Raw genomic sequence first — 17,823 nt, forward strand, 5'->3', positions numbered from 1 at the left:
GGCCTGGGCATGTGAAGCTTGGGTGATGATGGCGATGAAATATAGGGCAACTGGGGAATGCTAGGCTCAGAGCCAGCATAATTACCTAAACCAGACACAAGAGAGGTACGGATCATTGCATCACTGGCGTCGGCAAGCAACGGTAGCGGCAGGTATTGCTACGGCACAAGCCAAAAAGAAGAGCAGCTCATCCATCTACTGGCTGCGAGCAGACCGACACCGACACGTGAATGGCCTGATCCGCACTCACTCGTCCTCCATCCAATCCACGCACAAAGCATGCATCAGCTCAATACATGGCAATACCCCAGATTTCAACGCCCAAAAAGCATGTGAACACGCCTCCATCCTCTCCATCCTCTCCCCCCCAGGCCCGCATCCAGCCTAGCGCTCCCCCCGGAAATCCCCCTCGGTCTCGGTACAAAATCGCGGTGCTCCAAGTTCCACGGTACCCGCTCCCGCAGCTCAGCCGAGGCATCGACACACCTTTTGCGCTGCGGTGCTGTTGACCCGGTCCGTCCGCCTCTTGCGTGTCTGGATTTAAAAGACGAACCGTGCCGAGCTTGACATCACATCGCTTTCCTTCTTCTTCTCCTCTTCCATTTCCTCCTCCCATCTTCTCCTACTCGCGCTCTCCTCTAGATACCCCCCCATCCCATCCTCTTTGCTGTTTCATCCCCAGGTCCTTTACAGCATATTATACCTTGTCTCTTCTTCTTTGCATCAGCGTCGCTTCGAGACGAATTTCACAGCATCATGTCTGAGCAGCTGAGATACGACGGCCAGGTGGTGGTCATCACCGGAGCTGGCGGTGGTCTGGGCAAGGCCTATGCCACCTTCTTCGGCTCGCGAGGAGCCAGCGTTGTCGTCAACGACCTGGGCGGCTCTTTCAAGGGCGAGGGAAACTCTACAAAGGTCGGTGAAAATAAGAAACGGCTCCATCTCCAGTGCTACCATCCAGTGGCCGTGCAACCACAATCGCTTTGCTTTTGCTAACAAGAAGCCTCCTTTAGGCCGCTGATGTCGTCGTCAACGAGATCAAGCAGGCCGGCGGCAAGGCCGTTGCCAACTACGACAGCGTCGAGAACGGCGAGCGCATCATCGAGACCGCCATCCAGAACTTTGGCCGCATCGACATCCTCATCAACAATGCCGGTATCCTGCGCGACATTGCCTTCAAGAACCTCAAGGACGAGGACTGGGACCTGATCATGAAGGTGCACGTCACCGGCGCCTACAAGTGCACTCGCGCCGCCTGGCCTCACTTCCGCAAGCAAAAGTATGGCCGAGTCATCAACACCGCCTCAGCCGCCGGTCTGTTTGGCAGCTTTGGCCAGACCAACTACTCTGCCGCCAAGCTGGCCATGGTTGGCTTCACCGAGACTCTGGCCAAGGAGGGCGCCAAGTACAACATCCTGTCCAACGTCATTGCCCCCATTGGTATGTATAAGCTAGCTACGCATTACTGGCAGAAGCAAGAAGAAGAAGAAGAAGAAAAAGAAGCAGTAGACTGACTTGAAGCGACAAAATAGCCGCGAGCCGAATGACCGAGACCGTCATGCCCCCCGATGTCCTCAAGGCTCTTCGCCCCGAGTGGATTGTGCCGCTCGTTGCTGTTCTGGTGCACTCCAACAACACCGAGAACGGCAGCATCTTCGAGGCCGGTGCTGGCCACGTCGCCAAGCTGCGATGGGAGCGATCCAGCGGCCTCCTGCTCAAGGCCGACGACTCTTACACTCCCGGCGCCATCCTGAAGCAGTGGAACAAGGTCATTGACTTCTCCAACCCTCAGTACCCCTCTGGCCCCAACGACTTCATGGGCCTCCTGGAGGAGTCTATGAAGATGGGCCCCAGCGACAAGGGCGAGAAGCTCGATTTCACCGGCCGCGTTGCCCTCATCACCGGTGCCGGTGCCGGCATTGGCCGTGCCTATGCTCTGGCCTTTGCCAAGCACGGCGCCTCCATTGTCGTCAACGACCTCGTCAACCCCGATACCGTCGTTGAGGAGATTAAGAAGCTCGGCGGCAAGGCTGTCGGTGTCAAGGCTTCTGCTGAGGACGGCGATGCCGTCGTCAAGGCCGCCATTGACGCCTTTGGCCGTGTTGATATCGTTGTCAACAACGCTGGCATCCTCCGTGACAAGGCCTTCACCAACATGGACGACAACCTGTGGAACCCAGTCATGAACGTGCACCTGCGCGGTACATACAAGGTTACCAAGGCTGCCTGGCCCTACTTCCTCAAGCAGAAGTATGGCCGTGTCATCAACACCACTTCCACCTCTGGTATCTACGGCAACTTTGGCCAGGCCAACTACGCCGCTGCTGTAAGATGATCCCGCCACATGACATGTTTGAAAAGTATTCTGTTTGGCTAACACGTTTTGAATCACAGAAATGCGGTATTCTCGGCTTCTCTCGTGCCCTTGCTCTTGAGGGCTTCAAGTACGGCATCTACGTCAACACCATTGCTCCCAACGCCGGTACTGCCATGACCGCCACCATCATGCCCAAGGAGATGGTTGACGCCTTCAAGCCCGACTACATTGCTCCTCTTGTCCTCGCCCTCAGCAGCGACAAGTGCCCTAACCCCACTGGTGGCCTGTACGAGGTCGGCAGCGGTTGGGTCGGCAAGACCCGATGGCAGCGAAGCGGTGGCCACGGCTTCCCCGTGAACGTTCCCCTGGTTCCTGAGGAGGTTGTTAAGCACTGGGAGAAGATTATCAACTTTGATGATGGCCGCGCAGACCACCCTGAGAAGGCTCAGGACGGCCTGGAGAAGATTATGGCCAACATGGAGAACAAGGTATGAGAACATGATACGTACGAAATTTTTTTCCAAGATTTTTCTTCATTTCCTTTTAATTCCTGTTTCCTCCATCTGCCACCTCTTCAGGATATGGAAGCAGATCTGTATCACCACCACAAACTACTACCATCATCTACCAAAACTACTTGTACATATTGGATAGCCACTAGAGATGAAGAAGAAATGTTACCAAGAGAACAAAAAAAACACACACACAGAATGAAAGAATGAAATTTTCATGATTCACGCAAGAGAACCGTGCTAATTTGTGATTTTTCTGCTTCCCAGCGCGAAGAGAAACCAGCCGCCAGCAATGAACATCTGACTGCCATCGCTGAGGCTCTTGGAAAGGAGGGCAGCCCTACCGAGTACAGCTTTACAGACCGTGATGTTATTCTGTATAACCTTGGTGTCGGTGCCAAGCGAAAGGAGCTGAAATATGTCTTGTAAGCCACCTTGTATACATGCCTCGCTATCTGACGTGAAAACTACATACACACAACGTTCACATACCCCAAAAAAACATCTATTCACCAATCCCCCTATATACGCGCCGACATGGAGTACCTCTTTACTAACAATTGTTTCTTTTTCTTCTTCCAAAAAAATAGTGAGGGTGCAGAAGACTTCCAAGTCCTCCCCACCTTTGGCGTCATCCCGCCCTTCAGCGCCGAGATGCCCTTTGACTACGACGCCATCGTGCCCAACTTCTCGCCCATGATGCTGCTCCACGGCGAGCAGTACCTCGAGATCCGAAAGTTCCCGCTGCCCACCTCCGGCCGCCTCCTCTCGCGCGGCAAGCTCCTCGAGGTGGTCGACAAGGGCAGCGCCTCCATCGTCAAGACCGGCATCACCACCGTCAACGCCGAGACGGGCGAGGACGTCTTCTACAACGAAATGACCGTCTTCCTCCGCGGCGCGGGCGGCTTTGACGGCCAGAAGAAGGGCAAGGATCGCGGCGCGGCGACTGCTGCGAATGAGCCTCCCAAGAGGGCTCCCGACGAGGTTGTCGAGTCGCCGACGGGCGAGGATCAGGCTGCTGTTTACCGCCTCAGCGGAGACTACAACCCGCTGCATATCGACCCTGGGTTTGCCAAGATGGGGGGCTTCAAGGCGCCCATCTTACACGGCCTGTGCACGTTTGGCGTGGCTGGCAAGGCTGTCTATGATCGCTTTGGAGCGTTCCGCAATGTCAAGGTGAGATTTGCGGGGCCGGTGATTCCCGGACAGACAATCGTAACGGAGATGTGGAGGGAGGGCAAGAAGATAGTGTTCCAGTGCAAGGTCAAGGAGACTGGCAAGGTGTGTATTGCGGGAGCGGCTGCTGAATTGGCATAATGGCCTGGCTAGATGTTGTTGTCCTTGTCGTTGTTGCTTGTCAGGGAAAAAAAAAAATCATCATGGGATATGTAAGATACGATATTTATGTAATGCCGCGAGTTTGAAAAAAGAAAAATTTCAAAACGTTTCACTCTTTAAACACGTTAAAAAACAAACCAAGAAAAAACAATCTATCCATTCCATTCATTCGTTCATTAATCAAGCCATCATCCATCCTTCCATTATAACGTCAATGATTCAGTAACAAAAAGCGCTCAGTCCCTTACAAGGAACATGTATATCCATGCATTCAAATGAAAACAATCCAGCTGTCTGACAAGAAAAGAAAAGAAAGTGATAAAAAAAAAATATTAAGAGAAAAAGAAAAAAAAAAGGAAAAAAAAAAGGAAAAGGAAAAGTCGTGTAATAAAAGGAAAATAATAGTAAGAAGCGATATATCCCCCAAGTCAGGGCAATAAGAAGTAAGCGGAATTTTTGCTCTTCCAATCTGGCAAGCTGAAAAAGAGGTGTAGAAAGTATTTCCAGAAAAGTGTTTGTGATGAATACCGGGTATCCATATGAATATGCTCTTTCAAAGAAAAAGAAAAAAGAAGACGAGCGAAGAAAAGCGTCAGAGAACAGTGATATCTCATCCTCCTTTACACAGACGCCTGGCTTATGTAGGACGCTGCAAGAAGCAATATCTTTAATCGTAACGCTCCGTCTTCGTAAGCTTTTTAAAACACCCGTTCGTCGCAGAAGCAACCTTTGAATAGTAATGTAGCGGGTATGGGTATCGGAAGAGAACATCAAGAAAGCTCCCCTCTCCAAAAATTTTGGCACGCTCAAGAGAGGTGTAGTAACGCCGATAAGACGCCAAAAAGTAACAATGACTGACTGGCTGGTTCCATGTCTCATCTCGCTCACACAAAAAGCGTCTCAACCACAACATCCAAAAACTCTCCGAGCGAGGGTAATTGCCCTGCCGACACGATTTGCTCAATACTCCCCATGCTGCTCAGCCGTGCTGCTATGCCCGTCTCCAGAAACGCCTTTTCCGGCGCCGAGAGGTCTCTCTTCTCTGTGTCTTTCCACTTTCGTTCTGCCTCTTCGCGGGCCTCCTGCAGCACCTGGTCAACGTTCTCTGACTCCCACAGATTGCATCGGTCGCACTCCAGACATGGCCGCGGGTCGCCGTCGGGTCGGAAGTGGTCGCAAAAGTGTCGGTACCCTTCCTCGGTGAGATCGGCACGGCATACGTAGCACATCTTGTAGCCGCAGGGACATGTGAGCTTGTTGCAGCCTGCGTTCTTGACAAATGACGTGTTGCAACGAGGGCAAACCCGCTTGATGGCCATGCTCATGGCCTGCTCGACCTGCGTTCGTAGCGCAACCAGAGACGACTCGTTGCAGACGTGGATATCCGTCCAGACCTTGCTACACGAGAGGCAGGACACTCGGCCACATTCAGGGTTCTGACAGGCGAACTGGAGACCGCGTCGGCGACGAGTGTGTCTCCCCATGGCGTGCTTCCACTCTGTCGATATCCGCATACAGACCCGTCCCCAGGAGGTAAATGCCAACACGGCCCCGAAGCAGAGCACAGCCAGAGGAAGGATGAGAACAACGCAAATGAAGCAAAGGAAGAGAAACAGTAGGTGAAGAACACCAGAAATCCGAACTCGCATTCTCGCCCTCTCGGATGGCAAATAAATGTCATCAATCTCTGCGTAACTGCAAAACGGACAGTGTACCAGCGATAGTCTCGCGGCAATCAAGGCGTGTTCCGCAAGGCGTTGGTCTAGCTGATGCAGAATCTCGGCACCCTTCTTCTCTTCCAACATGGCTCTGCACATGTGTTCAGACGAGATGTAGCCTGGGCACTGATCATGGCCGACAGCCATGCACCTCAGCGTCCCGGTCTCGGGGATGATACTGCTCTGCCAGCCCTGGCCGAAGACGGCCTCCTTGAGGGAGAGCTGGACGCAGCGGAAACAAATCATGTGTGCGTCCTTGTTGCAGTGCGTAAACTCCTCAAATGGGGCTGTGGTGAAGCAGCACATGCACTCGTGAACTGCGCCTGCTTCTTCGGCTTCGTCATTGTTCAGCCGCATCGCCGTGGCCCGGTCTTTGGCGATTCGCTCTTCCCTGTCCTTTTCCTTCAGCGGTCGGACGAGAGCATCGTAGAGTTCCCGGTCAAGCTCAGCGTTTCCCGTAGATCGTATCGTGGGTATGCTCGAGCCTTGGCTGGTCGTGCGCCAGCGGACAAGAGGGTGGTTGTCTGCCTCGCCCGTCGCCACAGGCTTGCGCCTCATGATGAACGACGAGAGTGTGAAGCGCCATGACTTGGACGACAGCGTCACAAGCGTCCTCCGAGCGTCCAGGTACGAGTAGTTGGACTCGGCCAGTACCGCGTTGATTGTAGACTTTGACAAGCCTTTAAACTCTTGCCACGCAAGCGTCCGCACAGCATTCTTGTAGCCCTCACTCCGAAAGATCTCCGCTCTTGGTACGAGCCGACTGACGGCGCCAACCGCTTCTGCTTGTGTCCTGTCTCGTTCTCCGCGGTGGATGCTGCCACTGGGCTTCTCAGGGCCGGCAACTTTCCATCTGCCCTTGACCCATGTAGCGCGGTTCTTCAGCAGCGCATCGGCCACCAAAGCGAGCCTCGACTCGCCATCGAAATTACCTAGCAGCTCTCGAAAGACCTCGATCTGGATATCGGGAAACACCGCCGCGAGGGCCTCGAGGCAGCAGTTTAGCTCGCGCAGGTCCGGTCGTTCGGGCGGGATGCAGGGCAGCTGGGCCTCGTCGTGGATGTACTCAGGCGGGATATCGCCGTCGACGGCCGGGACAGAGCGTGCCTTGCCCGAGGACGATGCAAGGGAATATGTCGACCTATCGTTGGAGGAGAGCAGCGCTGGCAGGGGCATGGCGGATGCTCATGCTGGAGCGGTGCCCTATGGCATGGGCTAGGATTCAGACGTAGGGGCCTCTGCAGAGCCCGAGTCTTGGACGGGAGATGGTGTCTTCTGTTGGTTATTGTATACGCGCAGATATGGTAATGACGTGCGGTTACAGTGCTGTTCTCTTGGGAGAGAATGATAGAAACGGTGCCTGTATTATAATATTTAAGATGGGGATGGCGATAGCGGGATCCGAGGAGCGCGGCGGTGGATTAGTTGCCTATGCCCAAGCCGTGGTAGCACCTTGGTTGGTGGGGGCATTTTGAGTAAGGTACGGGGTACTGCTAGTGCGTGTAACCAGAAGTCCAGTCCGTTAGGATCAGCACCAGCACACCGTATTCTAGAGCACCTTTCAACTGGCGTGCCCGTCTAGCCTTTGTAGCGATATTGCAGCGGTAAATAGTATCTAGTACATCACGTTTTGTCTTGGAAATGGAAATTTCATCAGAGTAGAACACATCATCGGCCTTAAATCAGTCATGGCATGAGCTTTGGCTACTCACGGGGTGTTTTTTTCTTGGTAAATCCTTTAGGCTGCTACCTCATCGTCGTGCAAACAATACCGCCTTGCCGTTCCACACTAACGTCGTCGGCCTTTCTCTATTCGAGCACATCATATCATCAGCCAACAAATCTCGAGTCACTTTTTCCGCATTGGAATATATCAAATGAACACGTTTGATTTAGCTTCACAGCTTTGCAACTCTCATACTACTAATGCCTGTCCCTTTTTAAGCCCACTTATATGCATCTCCATCAGGTACAAAGCTCCTCTTTTTGCCGCCAGCTTTCCGGGGGTATCTAAACACATAATACTATGCAGCATCTTTTTTCTTGCTGCGATAAATTCCTTCATTATCTCAATCAAACGCGGTGCTGGGTAAAAAAACAAAACAGAACAGGATAATGTGAACTATCACTCGTAATCGCTCATAAATTCGAGCATTGGCGAGCTGAGGTGCGAATCTCCGCAGCAAGGACAAATTCTATCGTCGTCGCTATCCCAGGCCGAGTCCTCAATCTCGTATCCGTTAATTCGGGAGAATTGGACCCATGTGCGTTTGTCCGCGTCACGGGCGATGGGTACTTTCTTCCAGATGACTCTTTTCTCGTCACGGGTTGACGCCGGATGGCCATACTCAGCGGGGGCGGCGGGCAGGGTACCTACCTTGTGGTAGCCCTCAAAAGAATGCAGGTGAAAGTGTTCGCCAATTTCGCCGTCTTCTCCTTCTTCACCAGCCAATCCAATGCCCTCTTCCTCCATTTCGTCTTTGAGGTCCTTGTATGCTCTAATCACTCGAGCACACCAGTTATCTCCCCTAAGACTCTGCAGACCTTTGGAGTTTGCGATAAAAGATGCTGCCGCATCAAGATAGAGGCCATCATCCTTCACCAGACCACTAAGTTCCGCAGAAGCTTTCATCCCGACGTCATCAAACGGCATTCCAGTTACTTGGAGTTCATTCAAAGTGCAACCTAGCTCGTGAGACGCTACTTCATGAAGTTCAGATCCTGAGAATGGCAGCAGCGAGTCTGAGAAGTTCACCAAGTCGATTCGCAGAGATGACAGTGATGGGAGCAGTCTTGGTCTGGGGCTTTTCTTGTCTTTATAGGCGGGGTCAAATGGGGCACGCAAGGCCAGAAAGAAATCGATGAGTTGATTCCAGGTGTAGCAGCGGAAGCCACCACGAACGAGGGGCGATTCCTTTGGCCGCATATGCACTTTGAGGGGATGATCTTTCTTCAGATCGGTATGATAGTAGCGTTCAAGCTTATGCTTGCGGCGCTGGTCGTCATAGTAGCGGGCAACGACACGGAGGTTGACATGCAAGAGCTTGTGTCGATAGTGAAAGCTAAGCTCGCTAAAGTTTCGCAGAGCTTGAGGGGTGGTAAAGACGAAGTGGTTAGATTCCCAAAGGAATCGAGTGCCCTCGGCATTCATCGCTCTATTTGTCGCTAGAAAGTGAATGGCGATCTGATTACCTCTATTCTTCTCTTCTTCAGTCAGATGCTCAGCCGTGATAGCACTCAACGGGTCGATGATTGGGTGATCGCTCTTCATGGCGAATTTGAGAACTCGCAAGAGAACTTCAGTGGGTAAAAATAGGGTGGCCAAATCACTGGAGCCGGCAGCAGATGATCGAGTCTTGCGTCTCGTGGGGTCATTCTGAGCAAGATGTGATTGAGCCAATGGTGACCAAGAGATACCATTCTCGCGAAGGATGCGCTTGAGCCTCAGGTTCTCCTCAGTAAGCAGCTGGTTAGTCCGACGAAGGGGATAGTTGTAGGCAACCCATGCCTGGTCCTCCTTGTCGCGGCACTCCCATGGAAACACGAGCTATGAAGAATGAGCATTTGGTCGGCCAAGAAAATAGGGACTGGCCGACATCTCCTTACCTGACCATTCATCTTGCCGCAGGTCTATCTTGTTCTGGTAGTGGAGAAGACGGAATGCAAACAGATAGGGAAGTGCTTTCCCGTAACGATGCGTAGTGCTGCGACAAGCTTCGACAACAATTTCTCATACCAGACTAGACCTCGATAACAGAACAGCACCTAACACAGAGGGCGGCAGCGTGTCTAGCTGCTGCTGATGCACCGAATGGGATACGCCAGTGGCTGACACGATGAGACACAATGAAACGATAGAGAAGAACAGAATAAGTGGGTTTGAAGGTGTCGAGTTCAAATCGAGCCAGACTCAAAGAAAGGCCAGCCTTGAGCGACCCAATGCCAAATTTACTCTTGCCCTGCCGATGCTGGTGAGGAAGAGGGACGCATGCAGGCTCTCACAGCTGCTGGACAAGTGGTGGGCAGGGAAACGATTGACTGTGATTCACGGACAACGAAATGAATTTCACCAGGGACCAAGGCTTGGTAAGGCGAGCTGGCAGCTGGACGGAGCCACGCCTAGGACCGGCCGACGAGAAGTGGTCAGATTTGAGGATGCACCGAGAAACGTTGGCGAGGGACAGGAGCCGATGGGTAGTGGGAAAAGGATAGAAAAGAAGAGGGACAAAAAACCACTCGATTGGCAGCTTGGGAGAAACCCGAGCCGTACAACCCGAAGATGGATTAAAACCGAGGGAAAGAGAGAGCGGAAAAGATGGCGTTTGGCGATTCAGTGCCGGCAAAAGGTTGAGCAGCTGAGCCCAGAAAAAGCCGGACGACGACCTGCTCCTGCCTGCCCACGAGTCGAGCTGGTAATAAGCCGCCACGTCCCTCTTTCCTCTGCCAGCGGGTTTCCCTTGGCAGGCAGGACTTTATCCGAAAGCTGGCAATGGGTACCTCGTGCCTGCCTCAAAGCCGTGGGTGGGAATAAACGCGGAAGTGGCGCGGGGAATTAAGGAAAGAGTGAACGGGCGGCGTCTGTTACGGTACGGCATCCACCGTGGAACGAAACAGACCGGAGATTCTCTAAGGGCGAGAGAAGCGACGGGCTGCTATCAGGTGATGGGTTTGGTCGCCGGCGACGGGCAGCGTTTTACGGGCACTGTGCCAGTCTGGCCGGCTCGCTACATGGTAATTGGGCGTGTAAGGAGCACTAGGTATCTACCTAGATACTATACTATTAAAGCAGCTGCTAAGCTAAGGGCGCTGGGGCGGTCCGATCCTGATCCCTGTTGTTCGATGCCATGTCGTGAGAATTGGGTGAAGCGATGGACCATTAGGCGCAGTCGCCGGCAGTTATGCTCAGCTCAATGCAAAGGGTGGAGCGTTTCAATACCGGCCATAAGGCTGTGCTGCCAAGCTGCGTAGGGCCTTTGTCCTGCGATGCTTCGTGCCGTGTAAGCAGGCCCATATACTACATAGTATACCATATTGATTGACCCCGTCCCATCACAGCAGGCTTCGAGTCGCTACTCCTATTTCGTTTGTCCATGTCTCATAATTCTCATTTTATCGACATGGCCTGAATCATTTTTTGTATGTACATGCCTGAATCACAAACAAACAGGGATCCGAGCACACTTCCAATTAAGGAAATGAGCTGCCCCTGTCAGCGAGCATCGAGCTCCAGGGTAGCAACTTCAGCTATTGCCGATGACAGCGGCAATCGGCGATGCTTGGTCATGTAGTCATGAGATTCTTGATGATGAGGATGTGCTGTTTTAAGCTTTAACTCCATTAACAGATCATCTCAGTCTTCTACCTATCCAATGGCTGCGACGGTGCAGCGCAATCTTGTGGCTAAATACTCAATGCCTGACGTCATGACTGTTCGCTTCTATAGCAGCCTTAATCGCCTCTTACCTTGAGAATATTCAGCCTTACGTACGTATGATGAATGTGGGATATCATAGAATTAGAATTCAATGGGCTATATAAAGTGTGACTATGGAAACAAAAAGATCGATAGCACAAATTGCACAATACAAGAACAATCCTGTACCCTCCTAGCATAATATCATCGTATATTCAGCTACAATGGCAACAACTGGAACCAGCGCACCTACCGGCGATAAGCCCGCCGATCCCTATACTCAAGTCAACAAAGACGAGACTGACCTCAAGACGTTAGTTACGGATCTTGTTGATTTCATCACCAAATGCAAATTTGGCATGTTGACGACCATTGAGGCTTCATCTCACAACAATCTGGTCTCGCGCTGCATGGGCTTGGCTGGCACTGTAAGATAGCAGTTGCATTAGCCGAAATTGTTTCGCTACAGAAACTGATCACTTAGTAGGAATCCGGTGGCATTGATCTTCTCTTCCACACCAATACAGAGTCCGGCAAGACCAACGACCTATCCAACGATCCCCACGTGAATGTGTCCTTTATCAACAGTTCCGGCGAGTGGGCTTCCATCGCAGGCCAGGCGAGTGTTGTGACGGATCGCGATCTGGTCAAGAAGACATATAGCAGCGAACTAAAGGCCTGGCTGGGTGATCTTGGCGATGGCGTCCACGATGGCTCAGAGAATGACCCGCGTATTGGAATTATTCGTGTCAAGACCACCACTGTGACATACTCGTTGGTGTCTGGGAACTTCATCAGCCGCGCTGCTGAGGTTGCGCAAGGCGTTCTCACCGGAAAGCCTGCTCATGTGAACAAGCTTCGAGAAATTTCAGCTGAGGACGTGGGTAACTGGCGTGCTTCAAACAAATAGGTCAAAGCATCACAATGTGGATCAATATCAATGTACTATTATCATCTAGGTCAATCATGAATTAAATATGGAGTTTTTTTTTTTTTTTTTCCTTTTTTGTATACTTCTCATCAAGTACCTTACTGCTTTCCGTAGTCCTCTGCCCATATTCTGGTGAACTTCTCCTTATCAACAGCAAATTCACGAACAAAGTCACGCTCCAGCTCGTGAGCTCTCCTGCCCAGCAGGACAAGACTGTGCAGGGGAGGTCCAAGTGCCTCATCCGCAGAGCACAGCTCTTCAAGCGTTCCAGCCACAAACTTTTCCGTCTTGCCTCCGACCCGAGCAGCGCCAATAGCCAAGCTATCCTTGGTGTAGACACCCTCCTTGCGCTCCTCTTCAATCTCCAGCATCTGCTGCGCGCACTGTCCGACTGTCATGTATCGGGGAGGTTCGTAGACCAGTCTGCCTCGGGCCATGTTCTCCAAGCTCTGCTCTTTGACCTTGATGTCGACTAGGACCAATGTATGCAGGCCAATGTTGCGATTCTCCTTTATCCTGTCATAAAAGGAAGCTGGCTTCCATGTCTCGGTGAAGAAGACCATGGATACGGTCTGTCCAAAGTTGTACAACTGGAGGCCGCAAGCGCCGATGCCGGACATGATGGAGGCATTCGGTACTGTACGCACGGGAATGGATAGTTCGCGAGCTCTGATGACGAGATCTGTGTGTGTGGTAGCACTGCAGCGAAAATGGTTAGCAAAGGCTATGGATGATCAACACATCGAGGTATAGCTAACCCGAACGGATCTCCGACAACGCAAAAGGCGACGTCCTCGTTCTGCGCATTCCTGAGAATCTCGTCGCTGTTTGACTCGACCATCTCCCGGTCGGCGATGGTTATGGACCGTCCATAATAGTTTTCCTATTTGAAGAGTCAGCGTTAGCTCCTTTTTGCCAGAGACGTTGTAAGTTGTCACTGGAGTGGTGAGGATGCATACCAGAACAGACTGATCCACCAGCAGGATGCTTGTGTAGGCCTCGAGGTAGACTCGAGAGGCCTTCTTCACCACCTCGAGCCCCTTGACGGTGATATCCGTCTCGTCAGAGAGACCAAGACCAACAAGGTACAACATTTCGATTCGATTGCCACGTGCAAATTGCGTATAGAGTTGGAAAACTCATCTTCAAAAAAGCTGCCCCGCGGTGGGGTTGAGAATTCTTATCTTAGCGCCGGTTGACCCTTGTCTTGCCGGCTACTATCAAAGCTTTGGCGATCTTGGTGTCGCGTCTAAATCTGACAGTTTGCAAGCCGGGTCCTTTTTTTTTTTTCTTTCTTTACATCATTCTCTCTCACCTTTTTTTTTTTTTTTTTTTTTCAACCCGCCATGTCTGATTCAAAGAACAAGAGCGCCTACGGCGTGGCGGCCTCAGATACCGATTTTCGCAAGAATTGGGATCTAGACGAATATGCCGCCAAAGCAAAAGAACGCGAGGCCAAGGAGAAGGAGGAGGCAAAGGCGCGCTACGAGGCCAAGCTCGCCGGCAAGAAATACCACAAGCCCATGACGGGCAATGAGACGTACACATCAGCGCGGCGAAATATCATCGACGTCAGCGCACAGGTCGGAAAGACGCAGATAGTGCCGGCTGGATCGGGAGTTGGCAAACGAGGCAGGGGAGCTGGTTTCTACTGCGAGGCTTGCGATCTTACGTTCAAGGATAACTTGCAATGGGTCGAGGTATGCACATATTGGTTGCAGAGGGTGAGGTGAAGTCCAGATCGAGTGCTAATTAGGCCCATATAGCATTTGAATACGATCCAGCATCTGCTCAACACCGGGCAGACCACAGAAGTCAAGCGGGCAACGGTCGAGGAAGTTCACGAGCGAATCGAGTTTTACATTCGCCGGAAAGAAGACCTCGAGAAAGAGAAAACTACGAGTCTACAAGACAGGCTACAGATAAGAGAGGAGGAAATGAAGAAGGAAGCAGAAGAGAAGCGGGCGAAGCGAAAGGAAGAGGCAGAGAAGAAGCGGCAGGAAAAGGAACAGGCCGCCAAGGTGAAGACGGAATATGGCGAGGATGTGCGGATCGAAGGAGAGCATGACGAAGACGATATGATGGCGCAGATGGGGTTTACCGGGTTTGGATCGTCAAAGAAGTGATTGGTTGCTGCGATGTGTGCTGTAGGATGGCGAGAGGACGACTTTTATGATACCCAGGACTGGAGACGAGGTTTTCTTTGGATGAATTGGCGAATATTGCTCAATCTATACAGCCTTTGGCATTTTTCATTAAATATTTGTTTTGAAGAAATAATACGATCACGATGACATATCTCAATCACGCCTCTGCAGCCACCAACTTGCTGCCATGTCACAAATACCTGTACATTATAGCTGAGGCCATCCAGGTGCAGCGCAGGGTCGTGTGCCACCCAGCCGGAGCCGGATAGCGGACCTTAGGCTGCCCCGCACACCCAAAATCCGTTACTGCATCGATGATGCCTACCTAGTACTACTAAGCTATTCTTTTCGCCATATCCGAACCTTGAACTCTTTCCCCTTCTGTCCCCAACGCCTTGGCTACCTTGTCGACGACAACTTCTCCTGCCACCTCTCCCTTGGTACGAGAAGCACCACCGGTATCATCTCTATCCAAGCATCATATATAGCTATCCATAGCATCACCGTTACCATGGCTTCAGCCGGTGCCGCCGCAGCGTCTCTGCTGAAGCGCCAGCTCAAGGAGATGCAGTCGGGCAAGGACCTCCCCGGAATTTCGTGCGGCCTCGTCAACGATAACAACATCTTCGAGTGGGAGGTGATGCTCATGATCAATGACGACTGCAAATACTACGGCGGTACGTGGCTTGCCCCGCCATCTTGTCCTTTCACCTCCTCTCCCTTCCTTGCATTTAGGCGCCGTAATGATTTCGAAAGCTGACCGATTGGTGATTATAGGAGGCAACTTTCGAGCTCGTCTAGTTTTCCCCGAAAACTACCCCCATATGCCGCCTCAGCTCACCTTCCAAGATCCCATCCCTTTCCACCCCAACATTTACGAGAACGGCAAGCTGTGCATCTCCATCCTGCACCCTCCTGAGGAAGACCAGTACGGTTATGAGTCTGCCGCCGAGCGGTGGAGTCCCGTCCAGACCCCCGAGACGATCCTCCTTAGTATCATCAGCCTGTTCTATAGCCCCAACGAAGAGAGCCCCGCCAACGTTGAGGCGGCGAGGATGCTGCGTGAGGAGAAGGAGGGCAAACACAAGGATTACAGGAGACGTTGTCGGAAGTGTGTGAGGGAGAGTCTGGGAGAGGATTGAGAATGGTTGAGACGTTCACACACACCAAAAAGTGGTAACTTGGATGCATTGCTGAGCTGGAACTTTGAATTTTTACATTTACAAAATGGATGGCGTTTTGGTGGATGACGGAGGTGTCCTGATGTTTGCATTAGTTTGGCGTCTTGGAGATGCTGTATTGTTAAAGAGCCTTGACTCGTTCATTGCGGACGAACAGTAGCGTAATCAAATAAGCGCTCGTAAAGCAACAAAAAAATGCAAAATTGTTAATGTATACATCGAGTCGCTATCTCAATGGAATGATGCGTGGATGCCCCAATCTATCTATGTCAGTCTGTCTGCTACCCCTATCACAGGGCCAACGACAGAATCCCATTCCTCATCCCAACGCCGTGAGCCTTCTTCAACAGCACCTTGCTTCAGTGTAGCCAACTCTCCTGCTCCTTCAAAGCTGAGCAATCTCCTTAGGATCTCAGTTAGTTGCGGTACTGTTTCGAAGCCACAGCCATTCTGACCCTCTTTCACGAGCTCTCCAATGCTTTCGAAGCCAGCGTACGCAGCCACGGGTAGACCCGCCCCAAACATGTCAACCACTTTCATGGGCAGATCCACCCCAGAGCTAGATTTGTGGAGGGAGATGCCAAGATCGGCTGCAGCGAGCAGCGAGGCGTAGTCCCGATTAGAAAGCCAGGCGCTGAGAATACGAATACCAGGTAGTTTACCGGCATCTTGCAGTTCCTTGATCTTCTCAAGGTAGGCCTCCCTCTGGGGACCTTTGCCCGTGATGATGGCCAAGATGGGGGGAACACCTTCCTGGCCCGATGCTGGCGCAGCGTAGGCGACCAAAGCATCGAGTAGCATGCCAAAATCTTCATCGGCTGTCCAGGAGGTACTGCTCACTACTAAGCGAAGGGCCCCATCGACGATATTCTTGGCGTAATTCTTGGTTTCAGCCAAGCGAGAGAGAAACTCGAGTCGATCCTTTGAGGAATTCATGGGCTGAAATATCTCAGCTGGCCTATCATGTAGCGTATAGACAGGGTTCTTGAGATTAAAGCGGCCTCCGGTTTGAAGCTGCTTCGCCATGGCATCAGTGACCGCGAGGTTTGCATTTCCTAGGTATCGGCCTAGCTTAATCTCGTAATACTTGTAGATGGGCACAAGAGGTCGGAGCAGAGACTTTTGCGCCAGAATGGTATGTCCATAGTTGTGCCAGTCGACAATGACCTTGCTGCCGCGAATCCATGAGACGAAAAGAGCTACGTGAAACGTGGGGATGGAAGGCGGATTCTATGAATTTTGTTAGAACTATAGATGGCAGCACCTGAGGTTAAGGAGAATCTGTCGTTACCTGAATAATAATCCACTGAGCAGGAGGAGTGGTGTACATGAGCGTCCTAAACAAGGTCCAGAACTGCTGAATGACCTTGGCAGGGATGTTGAGAAAAAAGGGCAACGTCCCCCAGGCGATCCATTCTGGCTGAGGTGCGAGAGGATAGACTGTGACGTTGGTTTTGCCAATGAGGTCAGGATGTCTAGCCGTCTCTACGAGCATGGGATAAGTAGATGCATCTAAGTGAGAATAAGAGTCTCTCAGTCACGTACCTTTATAGCCGACAATGTCAACTTTCCTTCCATGCTTGGCAACGCTCAGGGCATGGTACTGCATCCGCGGGCTTCTTCCAATATCACCCACAACGAGGATCTGAATATGCTCATCCTCTGGCTTCTCAGCGGGATGATAGCGGGTGGGGATGGCGTCGAGAGACTTCTTCCCGAGCCAAACGGCGAAAGAAAATACGTAGCCAAGAGCAATGACGGACAGCCCGCCGAGGATGGCGGATATTATGAAATTAGCGTAGTAGGGCATCTTGGACAGACTGAATCATGCCTAGCTGCAAGACTAAATAGAAGAAGAAGAAAACGATGTATAGCTGGGCTCTCCTCTAGATTCGGCGCAGCGATTGTGAAGGGCAATGAATGAATGACAGCTGGCCAGATTAGACCCAGATACAGATACTTGGTGGACGATCCCAGCAAGCTACTGATGCTCCCGCTATCAAGACAGCCCGATGCAAAGAGAGGGGTTGCGTGAGATTTCATGCACCGCCATATGAAAATGAAGCGCAGAATGAAACCACCTATCCTTGTTTCTGCTCGTTGGCCGTAAGATGAGCCTCTAAGCGTGGCCGGTATAGCAGTGCCAAGCTCAGCATCATTGGAACTTTTTGGCTGTGGCGCAGAGCGCGATGTGGCTGGAGAGGCTGCTGGCAGCGCACACCCGATAATACAGTAGGCTTTAGTCGCATTCTGTGATGGGCGCCAC

General features: G+C 51.8%; 9 protein-coding genes across 9 annotated transcripts; 4 read left to right on the forward strand and 5 right to left on the reverse strand.

Annotated features, from left to right (window-relative positions):
* The first annotated feature begins 113 nt into the window (after positions 1-113).
* On the forward strand, positions 114-4,265 carry FOX2 (bifunctional hydroxyacyl-CoA dehydrogenase/enoyl-CoA hydratase fox2). Its single transcript, XM_024904715.2, has 6 exons — positions 114-915; positions 1,014-1,440; positions 1,533-2,326; positions 2,395-2,805; positions 3,097-3,254; positions 3,420-4,265. Exons 1-6 carry the CDS (start codon positions 757-759, stop codon positions 4,144-4,146), a joined length of 2,676 nt encoding a protein of 891 aa, XP_024765393.1. The 5' UTR covers positions 114-756; the 3' UTR covers positions 4,147-4,265.
* Positions 255-756, reverse strand: TrAFT101_011990 (uncharacterized protein). Its single transcript, XM_066129436.1, has one exon. It carries the CDS (start codon positions 614-616, stop codon positions 290-292), a length of 327 nt encoding a protein of 108 aa, XP_065982353.1. The 5' UTR covers positions 617-756; the 3' UTR covers positions 255-289.
* TrAFT101_001151 (uncharacterized protein) lies at positions 3,831-7,232 on the reverse strand. Its single transcript, XM_066126253.1, has one exon. It carries the CDS (start codon positions 7,059-7,061, stop codon positions 5,052-5,054), a length of 2,010 nt encoding a protein of 669 aa, XP_065982354.1. The 5' UTR covers positions 7,062-7,232; the 3' UTR covers positions 3,831-5,051.
* Positions 7,233-7,763: 531 nt separating this feature from the next.
* On the reverse strand, positions 7,764-10,499 carry TrAFT101_001152 (uncharacterized protein). The gene is made up of 2 exons (XM_024903352.2): positions 9,492-10,499; positions 7,764-9,432 (listed from the first exon to the last, which is right to left on the reverse strand). Exons 1-2 carry the CDS (start codon positions 9,501-9,503, stop codon positions 8,011-8,013), a joined length of 1,434 nt encoding a protein of 477 aa, XP_024765395.2. The 5' UTR covers positions 9,504-10,499; the 3' UTR covers positions 7,764-8,010.
* Positions 10,500-11,434: 935 nt separating this feature from the next.
* Positions 11,435-12,281, forward strand: BLI3 (BLI-3 blue-light-inducible Bli-3 protein). The gene is made up of 2 exons (XM_024899141.2): positions 11,435-11,726; positions 11,786-12,281. Exons 1-2 carry the CDS (start codon positions 11,523-11,525, stop codon positions 12,206-12,208), a joined length of 627 nt encoding a protein of 208 aa, XP_024765396.1. The 5' UTR covers positions 11,435-11,522; the 3' UTR covers positions 12,209-12,281.
* A 25-nt stretch (positions 12,282-12,306) lies between these two features.
* On the reverse strand, positions 12,307-13,355 carry DPH5 (diphthine synthase). Its single transcript, XM_024907535.2, has 3 exons — positions 13,189-13,355; positions 12,988-13,112; positions 12,307-12,928 (listed from the first exon to the last, which is right to left on the reverse strand). The coding sequence occupies exons 1-3, from the start codon at positions 13,321-13,323 to the stop codon at positions 12,328-12,330; spliced, it is 861 nt and encodes a 286-aa protein (XP_024765397.1). The 5' UTR covers positions 13,324-13,355; the 3' UTR covers positions 12,307-12,327.
* A 220-nt stretch (positions 13,356-13,575) lies between these two features.
* On the forward strand, positions 13,576-14,521 carry TrAFT101_001155 (uncharacterized protein; the record flags this gene model as incomplete). Its single annotated transcript, XM_024899104.2, has 2 exons — positions 13,576-13,929; positions 13,996-14,521. The coding sequence occupies 2 exons, from the start codon at positions 13,576-13,578 to the stop codon at positions 14,353-14,355; spliced, it is 714 nt and encodes a 237-aa protein (XP_024765398.1). The 3' UTR covers positions 14,356-14,521.
* A 206-nt stretch (positions 14,522-14,727) lies between these two features.
* TrAFT101_001156 (uncharacterized protein) lies at positions 14,728-15,761 on the forward strand. Its single transcript, XM_024903354.2, has 2 exons — positions 14,728-15,053; positions 15,154-15,761. Exons 1-2 carry the CDS (start codon positions 14,888-14,890, stop codon positions 15,516-15,518), a joined length of 531 nt encoding a protein of 176 aa, XP_024765399.2. The 5' UTR covers positions 14,728-14,887; the 3' UTR covers positions 15,519-15,761.
* On the reverse strand, positions 15,705-17,657 carry TrAFT101_001157 (uncharacterized protein). Its single transcript, XM_024903355.2, has 3 exons — positions 17,103-17,657; positions 16,849-17,042; positions 15,705-16,787 (listed from the first exon to the last, which is right to left on the reverse strand). Exons 1-3 carry the CDS (start codon positions 17,365-17,367, stop codon positions 15,822-15,824), a joined length of 1,425 nt encoding a protein of 474 aa, XP_024765400.2. The 5' UTR covers positions 17,368-17,657; the 3' UTR covers positions 15,705-15,821.
* Between the last annotated feature and the right edge of the window lie 166 nt (positions 17,658-17,823).

The sequence above is a fragment of the Trichoderma asperellum genome, chromosome 1 (genome assembly GCF_020647865.1).
Source record: "Trichoderma asperellum chromosome 1, complete sequence".
NCBI classification, from domain to species: domain Eukaryota; kingdom Fungi; phylum Ascomycota; class Sordariomycetes; order Hypocreales; family Hypocreaceae; genus Trichoderma; species Trichoderma asperellum.